At 42.3% G+C, this 27966-nt stretch overlaps 2 protein-coding genes across 5 annotated transcripts in view; both read right to left on the bottom strand.

Moving 5' to 3' along the window:
* The window catches only part of MOXD1 (monooxygenase DBH like 1), a 119928-nt gene extending 111269 nt beyond the window's left edge, over positions 1-8659 (bottom strand). Inside the window, exon 1 of one of the 3 annotated variants that reach the window (XR_012801091.1) lies at positions 8110-8645. Coding sequence is in view for 2 of the 3 variants with exons in the window: in XM_075597338.1 (XP_075453453.1) it covers positions 8110-8382 (273 nt within the window). In the remaining variant the exon portion in view is untranslated. Of the gene's footprint in view, positions 1-8109 lie in introns of all 3 variants that reach the window. The other 2 variants (XM_075597338.1, XM_075597337.1) reach the window with 2 other exon arrangements.
* Positions 8660-24033: 15374 nt separating this feature from the next.
* The window catches only part of STX7 (syntaxin 7), a 33188-nt gene continuing 29255 nt past the window's right edge, over positions 24034-27966 (bottom strand). For both annotated transcript variants that reach the window (XM_075597340.1, XM_075597339.1), the window contains one exon: positions 24034-26937. In XM_075597340.1, the coding sequence (XP_075453455.1) occupies positions 26842-26937 (96 nt within the window). In that variant the 3' untranslated portion in view covers positions 24034-26841. The remainder of the gene's footprint in view (positions 26938-27966) is intronic.

The following is a 27966-nucleotide window of genomic DNA, read 5'->3' on the forward strand; positions in this document are numbered from 1 at the left end:
CTAGCCTAGGTGATAGAGCACCTCAAATATAAATTTTAAAGCATATAATAAGAGGTAATAGTGATCTTGGACTCTTTTTGTATATATCATTTTTTTTTAATTCGTCTCACTAATCCCAAAATTTGGGGATTCTATTTTGAATCCTACTTATGCACTATCATTGGTGTTCTTAAACATACAAAGAAAGGCATAGTTTGTGACACTTTTTATTGACTCGAGTGGTGAATACAAATGCAATTTCTTTTGTTTTTAAAGAACTAGATACCATTTCACATTATGCTGCAGCCATTAACTTAACTTTAACAGTAACCCGAGTATATATTTAAGCAGCATGAACAAACAACACAAAACATAGACACACCCCACTCCCTTTGATTTTAATGTTTTGTACTTTGACACTTTTTAGCTTGGTAATGGAGTTGTTGATGGGTTGCTTGCTGACGTATTGAAGCTTTAAATAGGTTAATAGCAGACAGATTTGATGAACACAGAAAGTCCATCACTCCCAACCTTCATTAAATATCATCACAACTCTTAGTGAGTTATTCATTAAAACAGTATCTCGCCCCTAACTAACACACTTTTATTCTCAACTTGCAACCTGGGGTGTCCTCCAGAGTGGAACCATACTATTCTCAGCTCCGGGACCCCCTGGTTTCTGAGAAACTTACCAGTGAAGTTACCGGTACTACTTCTTCATTCTTAAAAGGGATTTCAATGGTCGTTTAAGAGAAAGACACTGGTGATGTTGCAGCTTCTAATTGGCCCAAAATGCGAGCCATTTTGTTTGCTTGGAGGGAGATACAAGCCCAGTAATTTCACCAATAAGTATAAAGGTTCAGCTCCCATGTTCCGAACCTGTGAAATTGCACACAAAAAAAGGAGAAGGGGCGATTGTGGCTTTATACTGTGATCTGAGCACTATAACACATAAACTCCTATTGACTTCAATGCAATGGTACTCCAATCATCACTATCGCTGTTTAATTATTTATTTTATTTATTTATTTCCACAATGTATAACCAGGAAGTAATACATTGAGAGTTACGACCCCTTTTCAAGGATGGCCTGGGCACAGAATTATGATGACAATTAATAAAAAAACGCATGCACGGCACCAAACGGGTTGGACGCATACAGCAGAGACTCCGGTGAGGCGCACCGTAAAAATAAAAAAACGAGACCCAGGATAACAAAACGTTTAAAAAATCCACATAAATAGCCTGGATATGACACCATCATGCCCTTAAAAATTGTAAAGCCCCAAATAAACACTGAAGTGATGGGGTTCTTCCAGCAAAGCGAGTTCTCCAGTGCATTCTTAGATGCATCGTCCAGATCGGACAGAGACCAGGATCCAGAGCCAGGTATCACAAAAGAAGACCTAGACAATCTACTGGACAGCTTAATACAACAAATGACGGCCACATTTCATAGTGAGCTGCAGAAGGCCGTCTCAAAACAGGAAATGGTGGCGATTAGTGTAAGACCAATGGCGCTGGAGAAAATGGAGGATGCCATGCGGTGTCATGAGGACCTGGAGAACAGAGAACCCAGGCAGAACCTACGTAGCAGAAACATACTAGAGACAGTATCAGGGAAGAACTACAGGATTACTTTAAGAGACTATTTAGATTTCTAATCCCCAATATGACATACCAGGACATGCATATGGACAGAGCTCATAGAGCCTTGGGTCCAAAGCAAAATGATCCTGGGAAAAGGAGAGACGTGATCATAAAATGTCACCATTTCACAACAAAAGAGCAGATCATTAATGCAAGCAGAAACAAAGGAATGATAGAATTTGAAGAAACGCAATTGCAGATATTTAATGATCTGCAAGATCTACCATTTTAAAAAGAAGGTTGATGCAACCCCTGACAAGTCTGCTGAAAGAAAGAGGGACTAGATATAGATGGAGTTTTCTCTCCAAACTGTCAGTCCTCAAAGACAATAGACAGATACATACAGTATAAGATCAATAGAGGAGGCAGATCCATTCCCGAAGATGTTAGACCTGAGCTGGACACAACAGAATAGGAAAACAGCAGATAAAAAAGGAAAAGAGGCTGGACCCCGCCTGCAAGATGGGGGTGGAGGGACCTCATCGCTAGAGCGCCAGCAGGACTAAACTGGTGGATTTTCGGACATAGAGACTCTATTTGGGCCCACACCCATTTTTTTCTTCTTTCTCAGCATGCCAATAATTTCCTGTATACTCGAGGACCCAGGGTAATTCCCCAGAGAAATGCACAAGGGAGACAAGAAGCTTATCCTGAGGGATAGTAGCCGGCAGGTATCCAAACGCAACAAAAAGAGAGTGGAAGGATTAATGTTTACTTGAATCTAGTATTAATGGGTAAGGGCGAATAATACACTGTTATTTTGGGGTGGCGGGGGTTGCTTGGAGGGAGGTCAAAGAGGAGCCTTGTTTTAAGAGTAACAGCTGACAAAAGGGGTTAAGGTAAAGAACACATTTTAAGAGTAAGGTGGCTGTTCCTCTGTGAATAACAGGCCCACAGATGTTTGCTATGTTTGATTGGTTTGACGTTTTACAGGATTGTATGGGTAATTTTTAACAAGGGACAATATATGAAAATACATACCATCTTCTGGGAACCATAAAAAGTTAGTTAATAGGTTAATAGGCTAAAACAAAGTTCACATAAACAAAGTCTGGGTTAATAAGTTTAATGCAAATCAGAGAGGGTTGAAGGGGTGAGGCCATACAGTGAAAGGGCATTTATCTTGCCAATTTATGTATGGACTGCCGTGGTCCCCCTCCATATAAAATAAATAATATAGAAGTTACAATAGGTGTGTCGCGCCGGTTAAGGGCGGCAAAATTCTCCTGTTTGTGGCCCCTAAATTATTATTTATCCTTAAATCCATCGCAGATGCACAGGTATCATGGTACAGCTCAAACAAAGCACCAAAAAGGGGCCGAGAAAGCTCACCCAGAATCTCAAATGGATAACCAAACACAAATAAAATCCATATCCTTCAATGTGAAGGGATAAAATGTCATATATAAGAGAAAACAAGCAATTAAAAAATTGAAGAAACTAAAAGGGGTTATTATCTCTGTAGAAAAAAACCATTACAAAAAAACAAGACCCCCCGAACACCATTATAAAAGAATACCCACGTGTATTATTCATCATACCAGAGTAAAAAAAGTGACTGAGCCACTGATTGCACCACCTGCGCTGAAGCAGGGATATCCTTAACACCTGACCTGTTGGTAGCCCTTGAGGACTGGAGTTGGCCACCCCTACTCCAGAGCATTCAAGAGTTAAATAATGACTCCACTGTCAAAAGGGCCAACAACACATTGTACAACTAAGATTTATCAATGGTTAAGATTAAAAAATAAACAACATTAAAAAATAAATAAAATAAAAAACCAGGCTCAATCAGTTGCTATTTACTGACATCATTCAGTTAGCAGAGACGCACTTTACGAAATGAAAGAAGATCATGCTCCAGCCATGAGCGAGCCCTCAGAACTCAACAAGATAGAACGATCTTGTCAGGAAACTAGATAAAAATCAGATGTGTAATTGAAGGCACTGTTTTTAACAAGCTTCACTATGACAACTGTAGTGCACTTGAATAAGCACATTTCACGGGTCAGACGTTCAGTTCAGAAAATCATGGTTTCATAAGTTTTACAATGAAGGAATGAATGGAAACGATTGCTCATTCATCTTAGTGCAATGCATTGGAAAGATCATAGACATGACAGGGCTCTTGTGAAGTGCTTTTATTTCAGATGATTAACTTTGTTTGCTATTTAGCTTAGTTTAATTTGGCAAAGAGGGACTATCTACTAATGTGTCCTACGCAAAAATATCATTTTTTTATACAGGTTGTCCTGCACCAAGGAAAATCATAAAGCTGATTACGGGCATATAAATCTACATAGAAACTTGTACAATAGTTGTAAACTTTATCAATTTCTCAATTCCACAATGTTCCATAATATTCAGTGAAGAATTTAACCATCGTCACGATCCATAAAATATAAAAGCAACGTGGATGGGCTCCATGAGTATTTCAAAGACTCTGATGATAGATACAGATGCAGCTACCAGTATCCGATCACTTGCCTAGGTAAAAACTAAGTCATCTCGCAGTAAATGCCTCAACATTTCTGTGACATTCTGCTGCCAGACGAATGGCCCATCGGATTAACACAGCAGGGGTCACTGCAGTCCCATTCAGTTTGAATGGGACTGCAGGGACCCCCCGCTGTGTTAATCCGATGGGCCATTAGTTTGGCTGCAGAAATCTCACAGAAATCTCACAGTTTTTTGGGAGATTGCCCCAGATTTTCAAGGCAAGTTATCGGATATTGGTGGCTGCATCGATAGATAGATAGATAGATAGATAGATAGATAGATAGATAGATAGAATAGAATACATTTTAAGTTATGGTGGGTGAAAAAGGTGACAAAAAACCTCCACCGCTAGCATATAGCCAATAAAGAATATCACTGAGCACATTCACATGTCTTAGACAGGTCGGCAAGCTGCTTTTCACCATTATCACCTAGCATACAGTGCTTCCACTGCGGCAAGGGATTCTGGGAAATTACATGCAAATGAGCACACGTGTCACCTTTTGCCTGAAATCCATTTACATGGAACCATTTAAGCAAATGTTCTGTTGTTCACACAGCGTTTAAGCACAGCATGGGATTCAATGCAAAAGCCACTGTGAGTGGTTTGACTGGCTTTGCATTTAATCCCATGCTGTGCTTAAAAGCTGTGTGAACAGCAGAGCATTTGCTTATATGGGTTCCATGTAAATGGATTTCAGGCAAAAGGTGACACATTGTGTGTTCATTTGCATGTTATTTCCCAGAATATTTTGCTGCAGTGGAAGCACTGTATGCTGGGTGATATGTGTTGAAAGGCAGGGTTGCAGACCTGTCTAAGACATGTGAATGTGCTCACAAGTGATATTCTTTATTGGATAAATAAATATAAATATATATATATCCTGTCTCCTGACATATAGGACAATGAACAGTTCACATCCTGTCAAACAACATTTAAATGTGATGAGACACAGTGATTCCCAATGACTGAGACTTTCCCCCGTCGGATAAACTGACCTACATCAAACAGAGAAGCTATGTCTGGCCCTACGAGTTTCAGTTCTGGCTCCGAAAGAGAATCTATTTCAGAAGCTCTGCTATATGAAATGAAAAGACTTGTTCAGAAGAACAATTTTTGTATTTTTAAAGGACTTTCATTTTAGTCCAATAAAGTGGAGCACAACATAAAACTACTCTATAATAGGAAGTTCAAACGGAAGAGTTACTACTCATCCTATATGTTTACAGGACTCACACCAGATATAGGGGTACCTTTATTAAACAGTAGTAGAGACTGTGCTGCATCATTCAGGTATTGGTTTGATTACTGTATGTGCTCAGAAAGATGTCTTATTGCAGAATGGATTTTTTAATGATACTGAGCTCATTATGGAAGAGGTTAACATATACACCAAACTTCTAAACAATGGTAGCATGTCACAAAACTACAAGAAATGGTTGGGACTTTAAAGATGCAGCCCCAGCTAATACTTCATTAAAATATTCACACTACTGTGTTGATTAGCTGAAATATTGGTTATTGCTACTAATACTTTAAAAAGTTAACATTTTGTCATAGAAATTTTTAATTAATGTACATGTCTTCCATTAACGAATGGATTCATACTGTATTATTTCACTTGATGTTAGCAGAAAGATAGCATTACAAAATAAGATAAAACCAAAGAGAACTGCATTATTTCTAAGGGTATCTTTCTGCCTGAGGGTGTCAGCATGGAGATACCTATATAATGTAACCTTTACGGAATTAGGCATTGGAATTCCAAATGTTTCACTTTTTCCTGACTAATCTGCCCTTATTAAAAAATTCCACGTATATTTTCTTTGCCCCTGGCAATGTTGTGATGTGTTCTACATACCAACTAGGGACATGATTTGAAGTCTTATTTGACAACATAGCTTAAAATCCAAAGCCTTCACACTCTTTTTTTTGTAAATAACTTAACAGTGTAACCGATTTGAATTAATCAACAGAAATGGAAACATAACCACAGTGTACGTTTCTTGAATTACTTGTGTGAATTAATGCCCTACCATAAACTGAATGAAAATGCATATCTACTAAAATATAAGCAAATACAATGTATGATTTACAGAATATTAAACTTAATAAACAAAGTGTTTTTATTTTCCACTAAGTATCTTGTTACAGTTATTTGTAAGAACATTTGACTGCCAACAGGCACTGGAAAATGTAAGCAAGTTTGACTCGTTTTGGTAGGTAGAAAAATAATACATTGCTTGTGTGTGGAAATATCTGCATGTTGCATGTTGGTAAAAAAATGGAATTAAAATCCATGGACAGTATAACCTAATTTCCTCTAGTAATCTGACATTAAGGAGTTAATTCTATATATGCAAAGGAAGCTTTCAAGCTATTTTCTTTTATGGGGATTTTCAGCCAAAAATTAGTTGAAGAGTCACTTAGGCGTATATACTGTAGAAAAAGAAATTAAATACAGTAGCAATGAGCCTGGCCTGAGCTACACATGTGTTCACCTCTGATCAGAAACTACTATACACAATTGCAATAGCTTAACTAGATGTATTTTTTTTTTATTTAATTTCGCCAATCAGGCTACATTTTAAGATTTTTGGTTATGAAAAAGTGTTGTGAAAATAACAAAACTTCACAAAAAGTGTTTCCAAGCATTAAAGGTTGATTTGTGTTGCCAATTTGCCAGAATTTTTCTTAGTTTTTCTAATTCAGCTCTAATTTCTTTTACTGCAGTATTTACTATAGCTTTATGCACTGCCAAATTTAGAGAAATCCTGGGGAAAGTTGTGACATTATTTATTGATCTGGCAACAATACACCTAAGATTGTTTTAGAGAATTCCCAAGCCATGCGAATTGCCATCAGAATTGTCGTGATATAAGAGAAAACAGAAAAAAATGGTGAATTCTTATATACAGTAATACTTGAATATATTATAATTTTTTTTTTTTTTTTTTTACATATAGTAGGTGGCGAGCAGGGGGTCTCCGAAACGGAAATGGATACTTACCTGTAAACATACCGCAGGCACAGTCCCCTTCAGAGACACCCAAATAACTTAAATCTCCCACATTACGCAAGCCGTTACGCTTCCTATTGGCACATGTAATGCCAAGGATTTAAACAAGTATCAGCGCTTGGGTTCTCGGTACGTATCTTGGCTCTCAGGAACAAGGGGGTCCCTAGAGCTGAAATTAATGTGGTTCTGCTTTGTACACACTTTGTTTCCCACCTATGTTAGACAAGGGGGGGCATGGAGAGAGAAACTGCGGCTTTAATGTTCGTTTTCGTTGCCATAAGGCACTTACAATTTGGGTTTCCATGACATCATATCGCCCATTATTACCTGATTCCAAAGCGCCTGTTATTTTCCAGTAACTTGATTCATCGCTTTCCAATACTTGGATTTGATTTTGTAACAATGGATTCATCAATTCATATGAAAGCTTTGACATTGCAGGAAGGTAACCTTTTGCATTTAAATATTACTTCTTTAAATTCACATTCCCAATAATCTCATACAAGTCAGTTTTTTAGATCAGGACTTTTTTTTTCACTGCAACATTTCTAGCATTTTATTTACTATACAGTAGCTCTCACCTCACACAGACCAGTTATTACACCTGCATCTACTAGTTTTGTACCTTACTACAGGGGTACTCAACTCCAGTCCTCAAGCTCCACCAACAGGTCAGGTTTTCAGGATATCCCTGCTTCAGCACAAGTGGCTCAATCAGTCCCTGCTTTGTTACTGTTGGCTCAATCAGAGGCTCAGTAGATTGAGCCACCTGTGCTGAAGTTGGGATATCCTGAAAACGTAACTGTTGACTGCTTTAATATACTGTATCTAATTATAATTCCCTAGGTATCTTAAAAAGACAGATTGCTCTTGTGATGCCTGCATGTACTGTATGCTTAGTAATATGTGATTCCACTTGCCGTGAAGAAACCAAATAGGATGTGCACATTATTATTCCCACCTGTAAATAGGGTTTGCCTCTTTCCACTCCTCCAATAACTATGTCCGAAGAAGCCATGGCCCCGGTGGGAGAGAACCCAAAGCCAACATAGCCCATGGTCTCCACCTGTAGCAGGAAGGTGATGGTCTTCTCCTGGTACTTCCAGTGCACGCTGTATTTGCTCTGCCCATCCAGAACAGCGGCGTGTCTATACAACTGCAGCTCCAGGCTCAGAGCTGCAGCAGCAGCAGCAGCAACCAGGGACAGCAGGAGCAGAAACTCAGACATCCTCATCTAACGTTTCCTCTCTTACACAGGCAGATCACAGGCTTGGAGTGTCTTTCCACTCAGCCCACACCCTCCCACAAAACTACTCAGCAACCACCACCCCCAGCCCAATAGTGTGAACTTTGAGGGTCAGGGGAGTGGTGAGATGCGGAAAACACTGGATTGCTGTGGAGCTTATATGAGGAGCATGTCCCTACCAGGCAGGAATAAGCATGGCTTGAACCCCAGCGAGTGAACTATCCCCCACAATACCCCGAGGGAGTGCTGTCTTTACGTGCATTGCACAGGGCATGCTGGTGCACGCAGGTACTCATCCTTGAGTGTGTGAGATGTTCCTTTTGTATTAATCCTATTTGCAAAAAAATAAAAAGCTCAGACCTCTGGAGCTCCAGAAACAATCACCTTTCTTTATTGACATCTAATTTTCCATATTCCACTCCCTCTAGCGGTGGAATTAAAATGTTGCAACAATGTTGAACTAAAGTACTATTTCACAACATAGCATTGACATTTATGTTACTTACAGTCTTCACTGCCTTTGCTTCTCCTGTCAACTGAAATGTCATTGTTATGATTTTGAATACGAATTTAAAGTATTACAACATAAAATGTTTGACTGAGCAATTATGTTATTGGGGGGAAAAAATCACACCTACTACATATATATGTATATTTTTATTTTTAATAGTGCTAACCAGGTATGCATTGCATTACAATTTTTACGAACAATACAACACAGTTACAATACAGGGAATATAATAATACACATGGGATAAGGGCATCAAGACAATAATGGAACATTGGCAAAAAATAATTCTCTGCCCCACACAGTTTACAATCTAGTTGGCATGTGGGGAGATTAACCAAAACAGTAGGAATACATTTGAGTTAATTGTTTAGAGTGTATATACAGTACGAGTATACTAGTTTTGTGAGTAGTGGTCATCCAGGATTATTTATTCTCTTTGTTGAAGAGGTGAATTTTCAGATGGCTATTGGAAGTTAGAGAGAAAAGGTGCTTGGCGAACATTGAGAGGGTAATACAGATGTAGGCTTTAGCCTGTTAAAAAGGGTGTAGACATGTGGGAGTTGAAGTGACATGAGGAATAGAGAGAAGATAGGCCAGAGATGAATGTAGAGCGTGAGTAGGGACATAGAGAGAGATTTCGGTGCTGAGTCTATATATGCTGAAGTGTCCGAAAAGAAAGTTTTCTAAAAATTGAAAACAGCCTCTTTTGCCCATATAGAATCAGCCCATAAAGCTGATATATATGGGGGGCATCAGACTGGAGAGCCTTGAAAGAGTGAATAAGAATTGTGTAGTGAGTGCAGAGTTTAATAGGGAGCCAACCACGTTTTCGGGAGGAGAGAAGCTGGTTATCCTCGCAGCAGCATTTTGAATAGATTGAATTATAGAAATCTGAGAGACAGGGAGGCCAGTAAGGGAAAGGCTGCAGCAGTCCAGAAGGGAAAGAAAGAGACATGTATTAACATTTTAGTAGTAAAAAAAAAAACAAGAGAAAAGGTTGTATTTTGGCAATGTTATGGAGAAAGAAGTGACAAGATTTTAGCAATAGCATTAAGGTGAGGAAAGATTGAAAGAGAAAAGTCAAATACACTATGACACCTAAACAATGGGTTTAGGGAACTGGATGGATTGTAGTGTTACTGAATGTGATGGAAACATTGCACATTGAGGCTTGATTTAAGTGGTATAATAAGCAGCTCAGCCTTTGACATATTGAGCTTAAGGTGTCTAGCTGCCATCAAGTATGAGATTGCTTTGAGACAGTTGGAGAAGTAGGACTAGAGACAGGCACATTTTCACCAAAGTTCAAACTCACTGTGAAAGTGTCAAATTTTAGCATTTTTTAATAATTGCAAAATCACTGGAGTTCCAAAACGTCTGTTGCTAATAGGTTAAGAAATATTCAAGAAATATGAATATTAGCCAATTTTGGAAAAATTTGGAAAAAAATTGTATTTTAAAATGATCAAATATTTTAAACATGTGGGCAAAATTGTAAAACAATGTATTTAAAAAAGTAAAAACATGTGGTAGCCTTTTTTCCACCCGCACCCCAAAAAGATAGTTTGTATGACAACATTGGGCCATTTTGCTTGATTTTTTTTACCCTGAAAATTGCTTCAAAATATTTCTAATTTCCCCATCTCTACCTATGTAACTGTACTGCAGATGTGAGATTAGGTATGAATAGATACAAGTGATATTTGAAGTCAAATTGTAGATAAGAGAGAAATGAATAGTCCAAGAACCAAGCCTTGAAGTACACCAACAGATAGGTCAACAGAGCAATACCAGTTAGCAAAAGATACAGTGAAGCAGGGGTTCCCAAACTTTTTTACATTATAAACCAACTGCTAGAAAATATTTATAACCCTAATTAATACATCTTACTGCCTACTGTACTTATCAGACTATTGCTAATAGAACTGGTTGACCAATTCCAGACAGTACAGTGCCCTGATCTTTTGGGACACACACATATCTAATAAGGCCCAAAGCTGCCCCTCGGTGTGTGCAGGCAGGATGGGTGGTAAAGCTATTAATTACATTGGCAGTCCCAAAGTCGCTATCGACAATCTGCTGCCGGTGTGGATGCAAAGAATTGCGAGGAGTGACTTTGGAAGCTCCTGCTGTAAATTACAGCTATACCACCCACACTAAGGTGCAGTATGGGGCCTTTCTAAGTGTGAAGTCCTCACACGGGCTTAGATAACCGACTTTACTGCCTGAGATCCGCCAGTACATATTTTGGGGAGCGAACCTGTTGAAGACACTCCATGAACCCCCAGGTGTTCCTGAACCCCCGTTGTGAATCACAGTGTCACGGGAGACCAGGAACTTTTAACACCATTTATATATTACCAGGATCATACATTAGGCAAAACAAGATAGTAAATCTTAAATGTAATGTAATTTATTTAGGTAAACCCACGTACAACAAGAAGAATTACACAAGAAACAGTTAAAAATACACTTGCTGGGAGTCTGGGAGAAAAATCTAGGCTTTCCTAGATGCAGAGCATCCTCTTGGATGAGCATACCCGGACCGTGATATACACCCGGTTATCCTGGTCCTCTTTTTGGCTTGCAATCCCAGGCGCAACCGCTATGTTCAATTCTCAGAACTTGGTCCTTGCGTCTGACTTAGTCATTGCAAGGCAGACTTTCCTAGCTTCAAAACGAAGATGTTTGTTCTGTCATTTGCAACAGAGCAACTTTAAAAAGCCCGCCTTAACTTCATCGACACAAGTCACTAGATGGTCTGGTTCTCTGAGTCGGCCTCCTACTTACTGTAACACGTAGCTCACCACAAACGAGGCGCGACCGCAGGGATTTGTATAGAACGCCGACCACAACAGCGAGGGTATGTCTAGAGTGTAGGATGGTCTTGCAAGCTGGGTCGGGGTTGTAGAGGACAGCGTAAACGTGGTACTTGCCGGGTCTAGGAGCGGAGTGTAGAGGATCATTGGGGTACGTAGCCGGGGTCAGGATTGGGGAGATTAGAGTCATCGTAAAGCCAAAGCCAGAGTCAGCACAGGAGAGAGCAGGATCGTCGTATTCCAAATCCAGGGTCAGTGCAGGAGTGTATCATAAAGTCCAAGGTCCAAGGCAGGGTCAGGCAGCAAGGGTACGAGGCAGGCAAGGCAGGGTACTGGATGCAGTGAGATGCAGCATCACAAACCAAGGTTATGCTCGGCAAGGAAGGAAGTGCAGACAGGGTATATAAAGGGCATCCAATGGGAGGCAACCAGGAAGTGGTGGCGCCCTCACTGAGAGGCTGCTGGATCGTGCAGGTGCGTCCTATTATTCAGCCGATTAGGAGTGGGGGTGGGACCACTAGAGAGCGCGCGCACGCCGCACATCATACTAGCAACCTTGTCGCACGCCACTCGTGTGCGCCACGGTACCCGCGTCAGTGCGGGGGCGGAGACCCGAGGAGGGATGGGAGGACCATGCGTGACCGCTGTGCCGTGTACCTCTGTCATCAGAGCGGGGGCGGAGTTGGAGGGCGGAGACCACAGGAGGCCAGGGAGTGCGCGCACGTCGCATGCATCGCACATCATTGCCACTGGGAGGGGAACGCATCCTGGGGACGGGAACCGCAGAGACAGACGGAGCCCGCACGCCGCATGCGAACCACTGCTGAAATGCCCTCTTTGAGTGCCTCTAGATCCTGACGAAAAGGTGAGGGTTAAGGGGACAGAACCACCGGAATGGCGAATCCTCATAGTACCCCCCCCCTTCTAGGAGCGAACTCCGGGCGACTCCATGAAGGCTTTTCTGGGAAGTTCAAGTGAAATCTCCTGATAATTCTTGCCGCATGAACCCGATGACTAGGAACCCAAGACCTCTCTGCTGGACCGAATCCCTTCTAATGAATCAGATAGTACAAGGAGCCTCTGGAAAATTTGGAATCCAGAATAGACTGAATCTCGTACTCGGGCTGGCCCTGTACCATAACGGAGGTGGTGGGTAGGACAGGAACTGAGTGTGTTTTCTGGATCACTGGTTTGGAGTAGCGAAACATGGAAGCCCGATGGAATTCTCATGGACGGAGGCAAGGACAACCGATAAGCGACTGGATTCATTTTTTCAGAGATAGTGAATGGACCGAGGAATCTAGGCGCGAACTTCATCGACGGAACCTACAGCCTAATGTTCTTGGAGGCTAACCAGACTGTCGCCAGGCCTGAATTTAGGAGCTGGTCTGCGATGGCAATCAGCCTGACGTTTTTGCCTCTCGACGGCTGACTTAATATTCCTTTGGGTCCTTTTCCAAAGAGTTTGAAGTTCCTTGATCCTATCTTCAGCGGCTGAGACCCCACAGGTAGCAACTGCAAGAGGAAGAGTAGCGGGATGGAACCCGTAATTAATGAAAAAAGGGGATTCTGTGGTAGATTCACTACGTAGATTATTATGTGCAAATTCCACCCAAGGAAGAAGCTCCGACAATTCGTCCTGGGAATTGGACACAAAGCACCAAATTAATTGCTCTAAAGACTGGTTGGTCCTCTCCATCTGCCCATTCGTTTGCGGGTGGTACCCAGAAGAAAAATGAAGGGATATGCCCAACTGAAGACAAAAAGAGCGCCAACATTTAGATACGAACTGCGATCCTCTGTCAGATACGATTACTGCCGGAACACCGTGAAGGCGGAAGATCTCTTTGATGAATATCTCTGCAAGTTTGGGAGAACTAGGCAGGCCTTTGAGTGGTAAAAAAATGTGAATGCTTGGAGAACCAATCTACTACTACAAGAAAAGTGTTCTTACCATTAGATACTGGTAAATCCACAACAAAATCCATGGACAAGTGTGTCCATGGCCGAACAGGAACAGGCAATGGCTGAAGTAAACCAGCAGGGAGGTTTCTGGAAGTCTTAGTCCTGGCACAAGTTGGGCACGCAAGTACAAAGTCCTTAACATCCTTCTGCATCCCAGGCTACCAGAAGGTCCGGATGAGATCCAATGTCCATTTTGCCCCGGGATGACCTGCTAATTTGGAGGAATGTCCCCACTCCAGGACCTGTTTGTGCAGTGGAGGGGAGGTGAACAGGTGACCCTCAGGAACCGTGAGATTGTCAGGAATCTGATTTTGATGAAGAACGATATCCTTTAGAGCTTCAAAGTTAGTGGAAGAAAGAATAAGTTTAGATGGAAGAATAGATTTGAGTTGGTCCTCCGAATTATACTCGAGCGAGAACTGACGAGACAGAGCATCTGCCTTGACGTTTTTGTCCCTGGAAGGTAGGAGATAATAAAGTTGAACCTTGAAAAGAAGAGTGACCATCTGGCTTGGCGAGCTCCCAGGTGACGTGCTCCCTCGATATACAAAATTCTTGTGATCCGTAAGAATTGTTATAGGCACCTCTGTTCCTTCTAGGAGGTGTCTCCATTCTTCCAAGGCAAGTTTCATGGTCAAGAGTTCTCGATTACCAATATCATAGTTACGTTCAGCTAAATACATTTTTTTTAGAGAAAAAAGCACAGGGGTGCAACCTGGCCTGAGGATTCTTCTACTGGGAAAGAACAGCGCCTACTCCGACATCGAATGCATCCACCTCAAGGGTAAAGGGAAGCGTAGGATCAGGATGAACAAGAACCGGGGTGGATGCGAACGCTTTTTTTAAGAGATCAAAAGACTTGACTGCAGCAGAGGACCAAGACAAGGAATCAGCACCTTTTCAGTAAGAGCCGTCAGAGGAGCTACTAGAGAAGAAAAATTCAGAATACATCTGCGATAATAATTGGAAAAACCCAGGAAGCATTGAACAGCTTTGAGAGTAGTGGGTTCAGGCCAGTCCAAGACTGCTTTGACTTTGGCAGGATCCATCATGAGGCCAGTATCCCGAAATGATGTATCCTAAGAAAACTGTAGAAGATTGATGAAAATAACACTTTTCAAGTTTAGCGAATAAATGATTCTCTCGCAGACGAAGGAATACTTGTTTGACGTGTTCCTTCATAGATTTAGAAAAGATCATGATATCGTCCAAATAAACGATTACAAAAGAGTTAAGAAGATCCCTAAATATTTCATTGACAAAGTCTGGGAACACGACTGGGGCATTACAAAGGCCAAAACACATGACCAGGTACTCGTAGTGTCCATCTCTGGTATTGAATGCAGTTTTCCATTCGTCGCCTTCACAAATTCTAATAAGGTTGTAAGCACCACGTAGATCCAGTCTGGAATTTTTTTTAGCTCCTTGAAGACGATCGAAAAGTTCGGAAATGAGAGGGAGAGGAAGAGGATAGCGATAGTCAATGCATAGTCGCATAGTTGCTAGGTACCATCTTTTTTCTTTACGAAGAAAAACCTGGCTCCAGCGGGAGATGTGGATTTGCGGATGAACCCCCTCTGAAGATTCTCTGCAATATATTCTTTCATGGCTTTAGTTTCAGGCATAGACAATGAATAGGAGGCTCCTCTAGGCGGTGTGGTACCGGGGAGCAATTTCATAGGACAATCAATCGTAGGGGCGATGTGGAGGAAGTACCGTATTTCCTCGATTCTAAGACGCACTTTTTTTCCCTTTTTCACGTGGCTGAAATAGGGACTGCGTCCTAGATTCGATGTACTGAAAAAAAACACACACAAAAAACAGCCAGGGGGCACTGCAGAAGCCACAGCAGCTTTCAGCGTTTCCCCTGCGTTTCTGCCACCCCCGCGCCCCCACACAGAAAGGAGCAGTGTGTCCCGCTGCATGCCCCACGACTCTGCCACCATACCCCCCCCCTCCAAGTGCCGGTCCCCAAAGGAGCTGTGTATATTCGGCTGCATGCCCCGTGCTTCCTCTCCTCCCCCCCCCTTGCTGGAATTACCGCCCCCACACAGGAGAGATTGATTCAGCAGTGTGTGTGTGGCTGCATGCCCCAAAAGCCCTCTGTCTGCCTCTGCTACTCACCGCTGTGCTGCATGCACCACAAGCCCCCCTCCTCCCCTGCTCTGCTTGTTGGAAGTGCCGCCCCCACACAGGATAGATTCATTCAGCAGTGTGTGGCTGCTGCATGCCCCACGTTCCCTCTGTCTGCCTCTGCTACTCACAGCTGTGCTGCCGGCACCACAAGGCACCCCCATCCCGTGTCTGTCTCTGTCTGTTTTTCTCTCTCAGTGTATGTGTGTGTCTCTCTGTGTGTGTATGTGTCTCTCTGTGTGTGTATCTGTCTGTGTGTGACATTTCATTCTCTCCCCTTCCCTCCAAAATATTTATCTCTCTCTCTCTCTCTTCTCTCTCTCCCTCTCTCCCTCTCTCCCTCCCTCCCTCTCCCTTCCCCCTCTCTCCCTTCCCCCTCTCTCTCCCTTCCCCCCTCTCTCTCCCTTCCCCCCTCTCTCTCTCTCTCTCTCTCTCTCTCCCCCTCTCCCTTCCCTCTCCCTCTCCCTTCCCCCTCTCTCTCCCTTCCCCCTCTCTCTCCCTTCCCCCCTCTCTCTCCCTTCCCCCCTCTCTCTCCCTTCCCCCCTCTCTCTCCCTTCCCCCAACTCTCCCTTCCCCCAACTCTCCCTCTCTCTCCCCCCGCCCCCTCTCTCTCTTCCCCCCTGAAAAAAATTCTGCATATTTAATATAGTGGGGTGATTATCTCCAATTTTTTTTATTAAATCAAGGGTGCGTCTTAGAATCGATGGCGTCTTAGAATCGAGGAAATAGGGTATTTCAGACTTGACTTTATCGAAGACATCCTTGAACTCTGTATATTCCTCCGCCAATAATACCCTTACTTTGTCCTCAGATAAGGTCTACCATCAATAGCCTCCAAAGCAATGTGATTCTTCTTGCGCACAAGAGGGATATTATGGTTCTCTGCAAAGCTCTGATCAATAAAGTTGCCACCAGATCCAGAATCAAGAAAGGCAAATGTGGAGACAGATAATTCCTGACCTGACAGGGAGATAGGCACAAGGATCCTTGTGGGATTAGAAGTGGCTATAGGGGATAACGAGATTGTTCCCAATGAGATTCCCCTAGACCTCATGGGAACCTTGCGTTTCCCGCCTTGTTGGGGCAAGAGAATGCGAAGTGTCCAGGACCCCCACAATACAAACAAAGTCCAGCATCTATGCGGTGTTGCTTCTCTGAGGGTGAGAGAGTAGTGACTCCCAACTGCAAAGGTTCAGATGAGTCTATGACAGGTAGTTTCGAACTGGCTCACCTGGCTGGTGCTTATCCTGGTAGGAGCCGTGTGATGAAGTCTTCTCTCTGTCCTTCTCTCCTGAAGGCGATGGTCCACCTTGATGCAGATAGCAATGAGATCTTCCATATTGGTGGGCCGGTCGTGAGTCACTAGTTCATCTTTCACGGTCTCAGACAAACCCTACCAGAAGGCAGCAGACAATGATTCGCCGTTCCAGTCCGTCTCTGCGGCATAGGTCCTAAACTCGAGTGCATAACGAGCGACTGGCCAGTGACCCTGGGAAATATAGAAAAAAGCAGAAGCTGCAGATACCTTTCGACCCGGTGAATCGAACACCCTGCAGAATTCCTTGGTGAAGGGTCCTATGCTTTGGGTTAGGTCGTATCTTCGCTCCCAGATAGAAAAAGCCCAGGCAAGTGCATCATCTACTAGAAGAGAGATTATGTAGGCTACCTTGGAACGAGAAGAAGTGACGCAGGAAGGATTCATCTCAAACTGAATGAAGCATTGGTTAAGCATTGGGTTAAGCATTGGGATCCTCCGACACTCGTGAGGATCCCCGCCATACCGATTGGGCGTGGGAAGCCGGTGTTCAGACAGATAAGAAGGCATGGCCATGGTACTAGTGCCCAACTGCGAGGGGTCCGTGTGTGCCCCTTGTAGATGGAAGGACAGGGTCCTAAAGTCCTCCTGGAGGGTTCTCAGGTGTTGATCACTAGATTCTAAATTGTTTTCAAGACTAAACAGGACGTTGGCGTGCGTGCTCAGGACTCTTCCTACCTCAGCGGGGTTGAAGTTTGGTTGGCCGAGCATACTGTAACGCGTAGCTCACCACAAATGAGGCGCAACCGTGGGGCTGAGGTAGGGATTGGTATAGAACGCCGACCACAACAGCGAGGGTATGTCTAGAGTGTAGGATGGTCTTGCAAGCCGGGTTGGTGTTATAGAGGATAGTGTAAACGTGGTACTTGCCGGGTCTAGGAGCGGAGAGTAGCGGATCGTTGGGGTATGTAGCCGGGGTCAGGATTGGAGAGAGTGGAGTCGTCATAAAGCCAAAGCCAGAGTCAGCGCAGGAGAGAACAGGATCGTCGTATTCCAAATCCAGGGTCAGTGCAGGAGTGTATCACAAAGTCCAAGGTCCTAGGCAGTGTCAAGCAGCAAGGGTAAGAGGCAGGCAAGGCAAGGTACTGGATGCAGTGAGATGCTGTGTCACAAACCAAGGTTATGCTCAGCAATGAAGGAAGTGCAGACAGGTTATATAAAGGGCCTCCCTCCAATGGAAGGCAACCAGGAAGTGATGGCGCCCTCACTGATAGGCTGCTGGTTCGTGCAGGTGCGTCCTAATGTTCAGCCGATTAGGAGTGGGGTGGGACCACTAGAGTGTGCGCGCCCCGCGTGGAACCTGTGCATCATAGTAGCGATATGGTTGCGCGTCACGGCACCCGCATCAATGCGAGGGCAGACACCAGAGGCGGGACCCGAGGAGGGACAGGAGGATTGTGCGTGACCGCTGTGCCGCGTACCTCTGTCGTCAGAGCGGGGGCAGAGACCACAGGACGTTGTTTTAATTAATTGAAATAGGGGACAAATCCGTATATATGGGATGTCTGGCAACCCAAGTTCAGCTCAATTTAAATAATGGGACTAAACTATTTTCTAGCGTGGGGAATTGGCTACATATCATCAGTAGGGCCACACAAATAGGTTACATTCCAGCTACAGGTTGTCAGAGACGGGGTCAGATGATCCTGTTTTGCAGCTTTCATTTATTTGAGTATTTTCTTTGTGGTAGTTTTTCTTGGATCAAAAAGAGCTAAGACTTTAAGAATATGGACATTTTGAAAGTGCAAATCCATCCTAAAACATTACAAAAATAATTAAAACAAATTCGTTCTAAGGGTGAATATACATTTCTCTAGGGCATTACAGCACATTATAAAAGGGTATCACTGTAGACAGCATGGAAAAATATGCAAAAAGGTGCCATTAACATTGTTTTTGTACTAAGGGTTGAACCTTTAAAAACCATGTAACATACTGTACACAGGAGCAGAATGTTAAAATAACATGAAGTGGATGTTTTATAAATGAAATCTACAGTCCATTCTGTTGATATTGTTTTGAAGCTGTGGCATGAAAGCAAAATGTAAAGAATGTAAAGTTATTTTAACCCTTGTCTTTCAAAAGGTAAAGCTATTAAAACATTAAAGTAAGCGATCTGGTGATAGAGAGTTGCTTTTAAGCAAAAGAAAAAAAAATGGGGATTTTTACTTACCATACATTAACCTTTCAAGGATTCACTGAAAATGTTAAATGAACGCTTTCATTAAATTATTTTATTTCCCCATGTGTTTTATAGATGGTATCCTTAATATAATTTTACATTTGGATATATGAAGGGTAGTTCACCTCTGCACTTACAATAAATGATACATACTATTGACTATATTACATCTACATATATGATATAATAGGAAATCATTTTAAGTCAGCGGAGGGCCATCCAGGATGATATAGCAGAGATACATTCAGAAACTTTAGTCTGTACAGCAGTTGTAAGGTCAGGGATGGAAAAGTAAATTTGTGTCTCATCAGCATAGAGGTGATATTTGAACCCAAGAGATGTACTGTAAGTAGGTCACCTAGAGAGAGTGTGTAAAGAGAAAAGAGAAGAGGTCCCATGACAGAGCCCTGGGGTACCCCCACAGAAAGATCGGTAGAGGATGTGGTGTTAGCAAAAGATACACTGAAAGTACGATGGGAGAGGTAAGAGGAGATCCAGGATAAAGCTTTGTTACGAATAGTAATAGTATGGAGAATGTGAAGGAGAAGAGTGTGGTCCACAGTATCAAAGCTGCAGAGAGGTCGAGTAATATGAGCAGAGTGTAATGAGCCCTGTCTTTGGCAGCATGGAGGTCATTAGTTATTTTAGTGAGGGCTGATTCAGTGTAGTGAGCAGCGCGGAACCAGATTGTAGAGGGTCTAGGAGAGAGTAGGTGTTGAGAAAATGGAGCAAGTGAGAGATACAAAACGTTCAAGGAGTTTAGAGGCAAAGGGCTGGAGGGAGGGAGGCCGATAGTTAGAAAGATAGGTAGGGTCAAGCTTGCTGTTTTTGAGTAATGATATACTGGTACATGTCTGAAGGATGAGGAAAAGGTACCAGAGTAGAGGGAGGAGTTAAAAATGTGTTTGAGGGATTATAATAGGAGCAAGAGGTTTTAGGAAATGGGAGAGAATGGGGTCAAGAAGACAGGTGGTAGAGGGAGAAAAGGAGATTAGTAACCACAAATCCTCCTCTGTGACAGTGGAAAATGAGTCACGGAAGGTAGGAGGAGAGTTATGAAGAGGTATAGGATGGGAGGGGGATACATAGGGGATGGCCTGATGTATGGATTCCACCTTTTCCTTGAAATGGTCGGCAAAGTCCTGAGGTTAGATGGAGGAAGAAGAACACACAGCAGAGAGTGGTCTGAGTAGGGAGTCAAAGACAGAGAAGAGTCAGCGTAGATTAGACTTGTGTGTGTTGATTAGTGAAGAAAAGTAGATTTGTTTAGCTTGAGAGAGGGCAGAGTTGAAACAGGATAACATAAATTTATAGTGAAGGAAGTCTGCGAGAGTGGGAGATTTCCTCCAGAGGAGTAGAGAAACGAGTGTAGGAGCGCAGCATGCGCATGTGAGAATTTAGCCAGGGTCTGGGGTTAGAAGGCGAGAATGGCACAGAAAAAGCAGGGCATGTAGATCAAGAGAGGACAGGGCAAAGTTGTAGTTCCTGACCACGTTGTCAGGGTATGGAGCAGAGCTGAGAGAGGAGAGGGAGGAACGTAAAGTGGAATAAAAAGCTGGTAGGTTAATTGAGCGCAGGTCTCTGCAGAAATGAGAGGTAGATGTAGATGTAGATAAGTATGAGAGAGAAAATGAGATGAGGTGATGGTAAGAGAGAGGAAAGGGGGAAATGGAGAAGTGATGCAATGTCAGACATTCTCACACACACTGCCTGAAACTATTAGGTATTCTGGTCTTCTTGTGAGTGAATGCATGAGTTGTCTGTGCCTGTCTCTTGGCTGTGTCATATTACTCTAGTTGAGACCTCTCAGGCTGGCATCCTTCCTGTGCGCTTTGTTAATTTCCCTAACTTCTGTAGGTTTTGATCTTGCCATTGGCAACATTCTCACTCATTCACTGCTCTTTTCTTCCCTTGCATCCGCTACGCTATTGTTTGTAGACAGATGTCAGATTGTACAGTGTAATAAAGGAAGAGTACATGCTAAGGCTTGCAATGCTCATTTAATATAATGGTGTCTTATGGCTGGGTTGATCATCTGCACAATAGAATACATTAAATAAAGGTGAACAAAATATGTGCTTAAAGATATACTGAAAGGATTCATTGACATACCCCAGATGTAATTTTACAATGCTTTTGTAGTTTGTACTAAATTACTTTTCTAGTGCTTGACATTCTGCTTATTATTCATTATAACCACATACCAGTCACCCCAGTCAGACCGCTGACAGATTTCCTGAGGCCCAGGACTAGAGTTTAGAATGGGGGCACCCCCCCATGAGTCGGCACCCCTGTGAGCCCGCCCTCCCCCCCCACTTTCACACACTCGCAAGCCGCCTCCTCGATTCCCCCCTCCCGTGTATTTTTCTCTCCACCCTCCCTCCTTTCACCCCCTCTTTTCGCTATTAATTACCCCCCTCTCATTCAATCCCACTCCCTTAATTCCACCCTACTCACACTCATTGCCCCCTTCCTCCCACTGGCCACACACACTCCTCCTCCCCCCCCGATACCCATACACTTCCCATCCCACACAAGCATCCCACAATAATTACCCCCCTCCCACAAACAAAATACAACACACACAGACACAAAAGGCATCACACACACATAATGCAACACACACAAAGTGCAACACACACGTACCTTGCTAGTGGTCTGAGGCTGCTGGGCCGCAGATCTCCCCAGCTCCTGCGGGCCTCTCTCCTGCTGCGGGCCTCTCTTCCGCTTCTTTCCCGCCAGTGCGCGCCGGAAGCTCGGCACCACTGAAAGTCAGGGCCAGCTTCCGGCGGGCACCAGCAAGAGATTGGAGAGCGATAGGCCAAGGAGAGGTAGGTCCGCAGGAGCTAGGGCTTGGCAGCAACCAAGAGCCCGGCAGAGAGATGCAGGAGTTGACCCCGACTTCTGGCCAGGCCCAACTTCCAGCGCTGGCCAGCCAGGCCCCCTGTAGCTGCCAGCCCAGGCCAGCTGTCCCAGATTTCCCCCAGCAGCATCACTGCCCCTAGTTGTCCACCTTTTCTTTTTGCAATTTAAAAAGGATGTGCTTTATATCTATTTACATTATTCAATATGTTGTCATGCTTCTTTCCTGTATTGTAGAATATTTTAATCTAAGGTGGTGATAATGGTGAGTAGGGTCTGTGGGGGGTACAGATACCAGTGTTGGTGGTGGTTTACATTGTTATAGCTGGCATGGTGACACTTATCTAAACTCAACCAGGCTTTCTCACTGTCAGTTTCTGACATGTGGTCTTCCTGTATTGTTGTTTTGCTTCAACAGGCTCTCATGTATATTCTCCACATGTATTTGTCGGTTATACTGGTATACCTTGGCCAGCAAATCTTATGCGTTTTTACTGGTGGTGGTGTTGGGGGGTAGACAGTCGACACTGATGTTTATGGTGATTATGGGTGGTAGCTACAACACACTCATTGCCATTTTTTGAACATTTCTTCTATCAAGGGGCAGCAAGAATATGAATGGCTGGTGCCTGTATTGTTGTAACTGCTGAGGAGAGCTGTGGCCTCCTCACATGGTCTCAGTAGCTTACACTGCTACCCCATCAGATGTCACTGGCTGGGCAATAACAACTGGTATGGCCCCTGAAAGAGCTTGGAGTTCTCGCTCTATGATGTAGTCATTCACACCTTTGTGCTGCTCATGGAGCCGCTGTAGCACTAAAATATGTAGTGATGCCACTGGTAAGATACTGACTCTGTTAATGATAGCGGTGATGATGACGATAAATGTCATGGCATTCATAGTCGTTGCTTAATGGCATGTGCCGTTTCTGAAGCTGAGAACAATGATGGTGGTGTTGATGGATTTGTGCGGTTTTAAATGTATTTTCAAATATATAAAAATGCAAGTAAGAGTGACTTGCTTTAAAAAGTACTAGGACCAATAGTGCTGATAATTATGGTGGCCAATGTCGTGGTTGACTCCTGATGACTATCATTATTATCATCACCTTTTTCACTGATTAAGATCAGTAACTAGCACGAAGACCACAAACGTCATCACCATCATACTCAGATACTACACACTCCTGCATGTGCTGTTTGTGCACTACACACACCATCCCCAATACCACGCTTATCTTCTAGCTTCTCCATCGCTGCCTCAAACCCTCCTTCAGCCAACCATTACCTTCTACCTCCTCCTTAATTAATCACCTTAGCCTCCTAGTTAAATCACCTTTTGGCTTAATGCCTGGTAAATTGTTTCAAACTCGTTTTTTGTTTTTTTGCAGGCTGAAAGGGGCAACATTCAACTGGTTTCGACCTCCTGCAAGTTTTAGACGTCTTTAAAGCAATGCCATACTAGCCTTTATAGCACACAATGGTTTTATGGGTATATAGTTTGGTTCCTAAAGAGTTATTACTCCTAAGTAGACATGAAGACATGCATGCTGTCATGACTACTTTAAGGGGTTAATGACATGTTCAATTATCAAATATATCAGGTATAAAGCACATATCAATATATACCATGCAACTACAGTATTAAAAATAAATAATAGCATAAATAAAGAAAAATGCTAGCCCTTAGGCACTTTTCTCGACTTGGCAATTTTCTTTGTTTTCTCTTCTCCAGAAAAATAGTTCTCACATGTGGCGAAAGCTGAACTCATTATTTAATGACTACTTTATTCTCTCAATTGTACCTTTAAAAATAAAAAATAAATATGGTGAGGAGTGAACCAGAACCCAAAAATGTAACAAAGATTTAATTGTAATTCAGTATAATCATGAACAAATGAACAGATAAAGGCATCCAATTATTTTTCTATTAAAGCGAACGTGTCTGTAACGTAAACTCCCAAACTTACTTAACACCTGAGCAGAACACAGAAATGCAAAAATGAACAGCTTTTACAATGTATTTCATTTTAGTATAGTTACATTTTCTCACAAATCTATCTACTACACTTAAGTTATTCCCAATCAAAAATCAAATCATTACAAATGTTCTTTTCTGTTTTTTTTTGTCAAATGAACAAACTGTTCATACATATTGTACAAAAAATATTTGATGTGCTTTTTGTACGTGTTTCTGTGATTAAATTGTGTAAATAATATCTGCCTACTGCAGAGGGAACATGTTAATATGGCACACAAAGTTAAGAAATATTCACTCGCATCACCATACTTGATGCATCACCACGCTAGCAGTGCTGGCCCCTTTCAGTGCTAGATGGCTTTGAAACTCATTGGAGATCATTCATTAAACAGCAATAATGCAGACTGGGGCACTATCAACCAAAAAAACCCTAAGTATCAAATCAAATGGATTTTCTATGCCATATGGCCCCATTTGGGATTATCACAGTTTAATGAATAATCCCCATTCCTTTGCAAATCCCTACACAATTAATCCCTTGAGCTACGTCTTGGTCTGGGCTACGTCATGGGCTTTTTTTGCTAGTTCTAGGCAAGATTGCATTCAGCGCGCCAAAACTGCGATGTGAATGGAAGAAGAGGAAGCCTCTTCTTCCATTTGCGCCATCATTGGCACCGTGATTACATGGTCGCAATGTGTCAGAGGGGTGTGGCAAAAGGTTAAAAGGGTTTTAATCATCTAGGGATGTCACCCTTCTGTTCATAATGTAGCTCCTGTGATTCTATACACCCCACTGTTCCTTTAGTCTTTGATGGTCACTTAAAACATTTTGGAGCAGTGTGTATGTCTTGAAACCTCAGCCTCTACCTCAAACTATAGAACAGAGGTGGGCAACTCCAGTCCTCAAGGAATGAGCCACCTGTGCTGAAGCAGGTATATCCTTAAAACCTGACCTGTTGGTGGCCCTTGAGGACTGGAGTTGCCCACTCCTGCTATAGAATGTAGTTAACGTTTACAAACTGAAACTGGTAAAACAATTCATACAGTTATGTGAGGCGTTTTCATAGTTCAGTGTGCAAATCTCCAGCTTTAGCAGTCAGAGTACGAGCACTACTTATACCTATTAGAACGCCAGTCATTTCATATCTAAAAATTGGCAAAACTATCTCGTTCCTAGAACACCATGAAGTGGCAATATAATAATATCAATATCGGAGTGTTTCACATTACTTACAGTCAAAATAAAAATTGATTAGATACACAAAGATCACCATAATAAAAACATGTGCAGTGGATCGTGATTGAAAAGGCACAGACAAAGGCCACTATTCATTTGGCTGCGATTATAGTGCCGGCGGCATACTGTTTTAGATGCCACGGCCGTGTCACGTGACCGTCGCGCGCGCTGTCACCGGCACTATAATCGTGGCCTTTTACTGTGGCACTACCGCTCCACGTCACATAAGACTTTATTGGAATGGAGGGAGAAGTACAATAGACACCCAACTTTAAATGTTGCTGCCTACAATAATCCACTTGTAACGAAGTCTAGGTCTGTGCTCTATTATTTATATTTAAACGTATTACAGGATAACTAATGCCACATAACAAATTTCGTGAACAGAGAGGAAACTGCAACCATGTACAGTATGGTAATAAAGGCATACCATACAGCCAAGAATAAGCACGATATCTGGTTCTATCTGGAAGCAATTGTGAACTGTAACTGGCTCCTAGCTCAATGTACAGATTAAGAAGAAATAATTACCTGCCTTGGTAGATATGCATATTCACAGACAATCTGTTGGCATGTTCTGTAGCATTATTTTCAGACCACAAGGAACATAATTTAGATTGGAATATAGACAATCCCAGACATTTTGTGACAACTAAGAAGAAAGCAGCAATGTATATTATCAGGATTATTTTGTACTTTACAGAGACCTTCAAGGCCATATTCAATGTTGTGAGAAGTACTGTATAGCAATGTATTAAGTTCCATTAATTTGACTTCCATGCATTATTAACTGTGCATGAGCCTGCTTCTCACAATACTAAATTGGAGCCTTAGTGAGTTCTCTGGGTCCCAACAATGTTTAAGCAGCAATCTCACTTAGCCATTTCTTTAATGCATAATTGGACTGGTGCATCCTTGGGTATTGAACCGCACTATCTTCAGCTCTGCAGCCCTCTCTGGTTCTCAAGATACAATACTTAAAAGTTTTTGGTGCCAGTGTTCTCCTCCCCACCAGTAATTAAATATGACCACTAAATATTGCGGTTTCCGCTGGCCAATAGGATGCTACAACATCATTGGTTGCGGCTTCCTATTGGACAACACTGATGGCCATGTTCAATACTACATAAGGGAAAACTGGCATCTATAATGCAGTATATATCTCGGGAACTGGGGGATAAATATGACAATTTGGTGTTAAGAAACTGCAGTTATCATGCAGTAATCTCTGATTTGATATTGTTGGAAGCACTGTCCAAAGGTTCTTTTGTGGTTAACGCAAATCCAGGAAATATGCATTGCTGCTCCAACACAACTACTATATCCACATACAGTATCATTGTTCTTCATCTTCAAAATATGTAAGCTCTTTATCCAATACAGTAAAGGAGGACCAGGAAAGCAGTATTTTAGATGTATTGAAGATCTCCTAATTATTAGTATTAATTCTTTGTTGTTCCCCAGATAATCAGTCCAATAACGGTTGCAACAACAACTAGTACAGAAATGATGATGCAGATCTTCGTCCGGGACTTGCGCTGAAACACAAAAGGAACACACAGATGTCATGACAAGCTGCGCACATGTAATAGTGCAGTCTCATGTGGGAACGCATAGCAGCAGTGTTACCTGGTTACAATTAGGGCCCCTATTCAATGTAGAAGTGGAGCAACACTCAGTTAATGATGCAATAGCCTGCCATTGTTTAAATGATGTTAATGCACTGTTAACTGTGTTAATCTGCGTCTCACCATTTTGAATAGTAGAGAAATAAGGGTGGGTAGCGGCGTTGGGCCTTTCTACCATATAATAGTAAAAGTAACAAAAGATGGTCCAACCTGATAAAGAACCCTGTGAGGTCCAACCTGATAAAGAACCCTGTGAGGTCCAACCTGATAAAGAACCCTGTGAGGTCCAATCGTTTGTAACTTAATTATCTGTTGGTCGAATAAAAGGCATGACACATTCTCCTTCCTTTGTTACTATATAAACATATGGAAGAGTGTCTTAAGTGACTTTTATATTTTAATTACTATGGGGACTTTGAATGACCAATTAGCATAAGGGTTGGATAAAAAAAAAAAAGACATTAGCCACAAACAAGGCTAGCAAAATCCAATGTAAACTTCAGGTTTCACCATCTACAAATATATCTATTAGAATTTTTAAATTATAGAAAAAACATGTAAAGGCATCTTTCATGTACTACCTATTAAAATATACAACCATCAGATCATTTTAATTTATTTGGCAAAAACTGTGTATTCAGCTTTGGTACTTGCAACAAATAAAAAACAAGGTTTACACGAGGATACAGATCTTCTGAGAATTTTTATAGCAGTGGAATGTACAAAGTGTGTGTATGTGTGTTTGTTTGTACACATACACACACGCGAAATTATAATTTATATTTGCATATGGGATTCACTTTGATTAGATAAGTTGAATTCAGATTTAAACTGAGCTTATTGGTTATTCAATGGTGCATCACCATTACTAAAAAATAAACCATTATTTTGCAACATGTTACTAAAATTGGCAGATAGCAAATACCAACAAAGGAAACC

Source organism: Ascaphus truei, chromosome 4 (assembly GCF_040206685.1).
Source record: "Ascaphus truei isolate aAscTru1 chromosome 4, aAscTru1.hap1, whole genome shotgun sequence".
NCBI classification, from domain to species: Eukaryota; Metazoa; Chordata; class Amphibia; order Anura; family Ascaphidae; genus Ascaphus; species Ascaphus truei.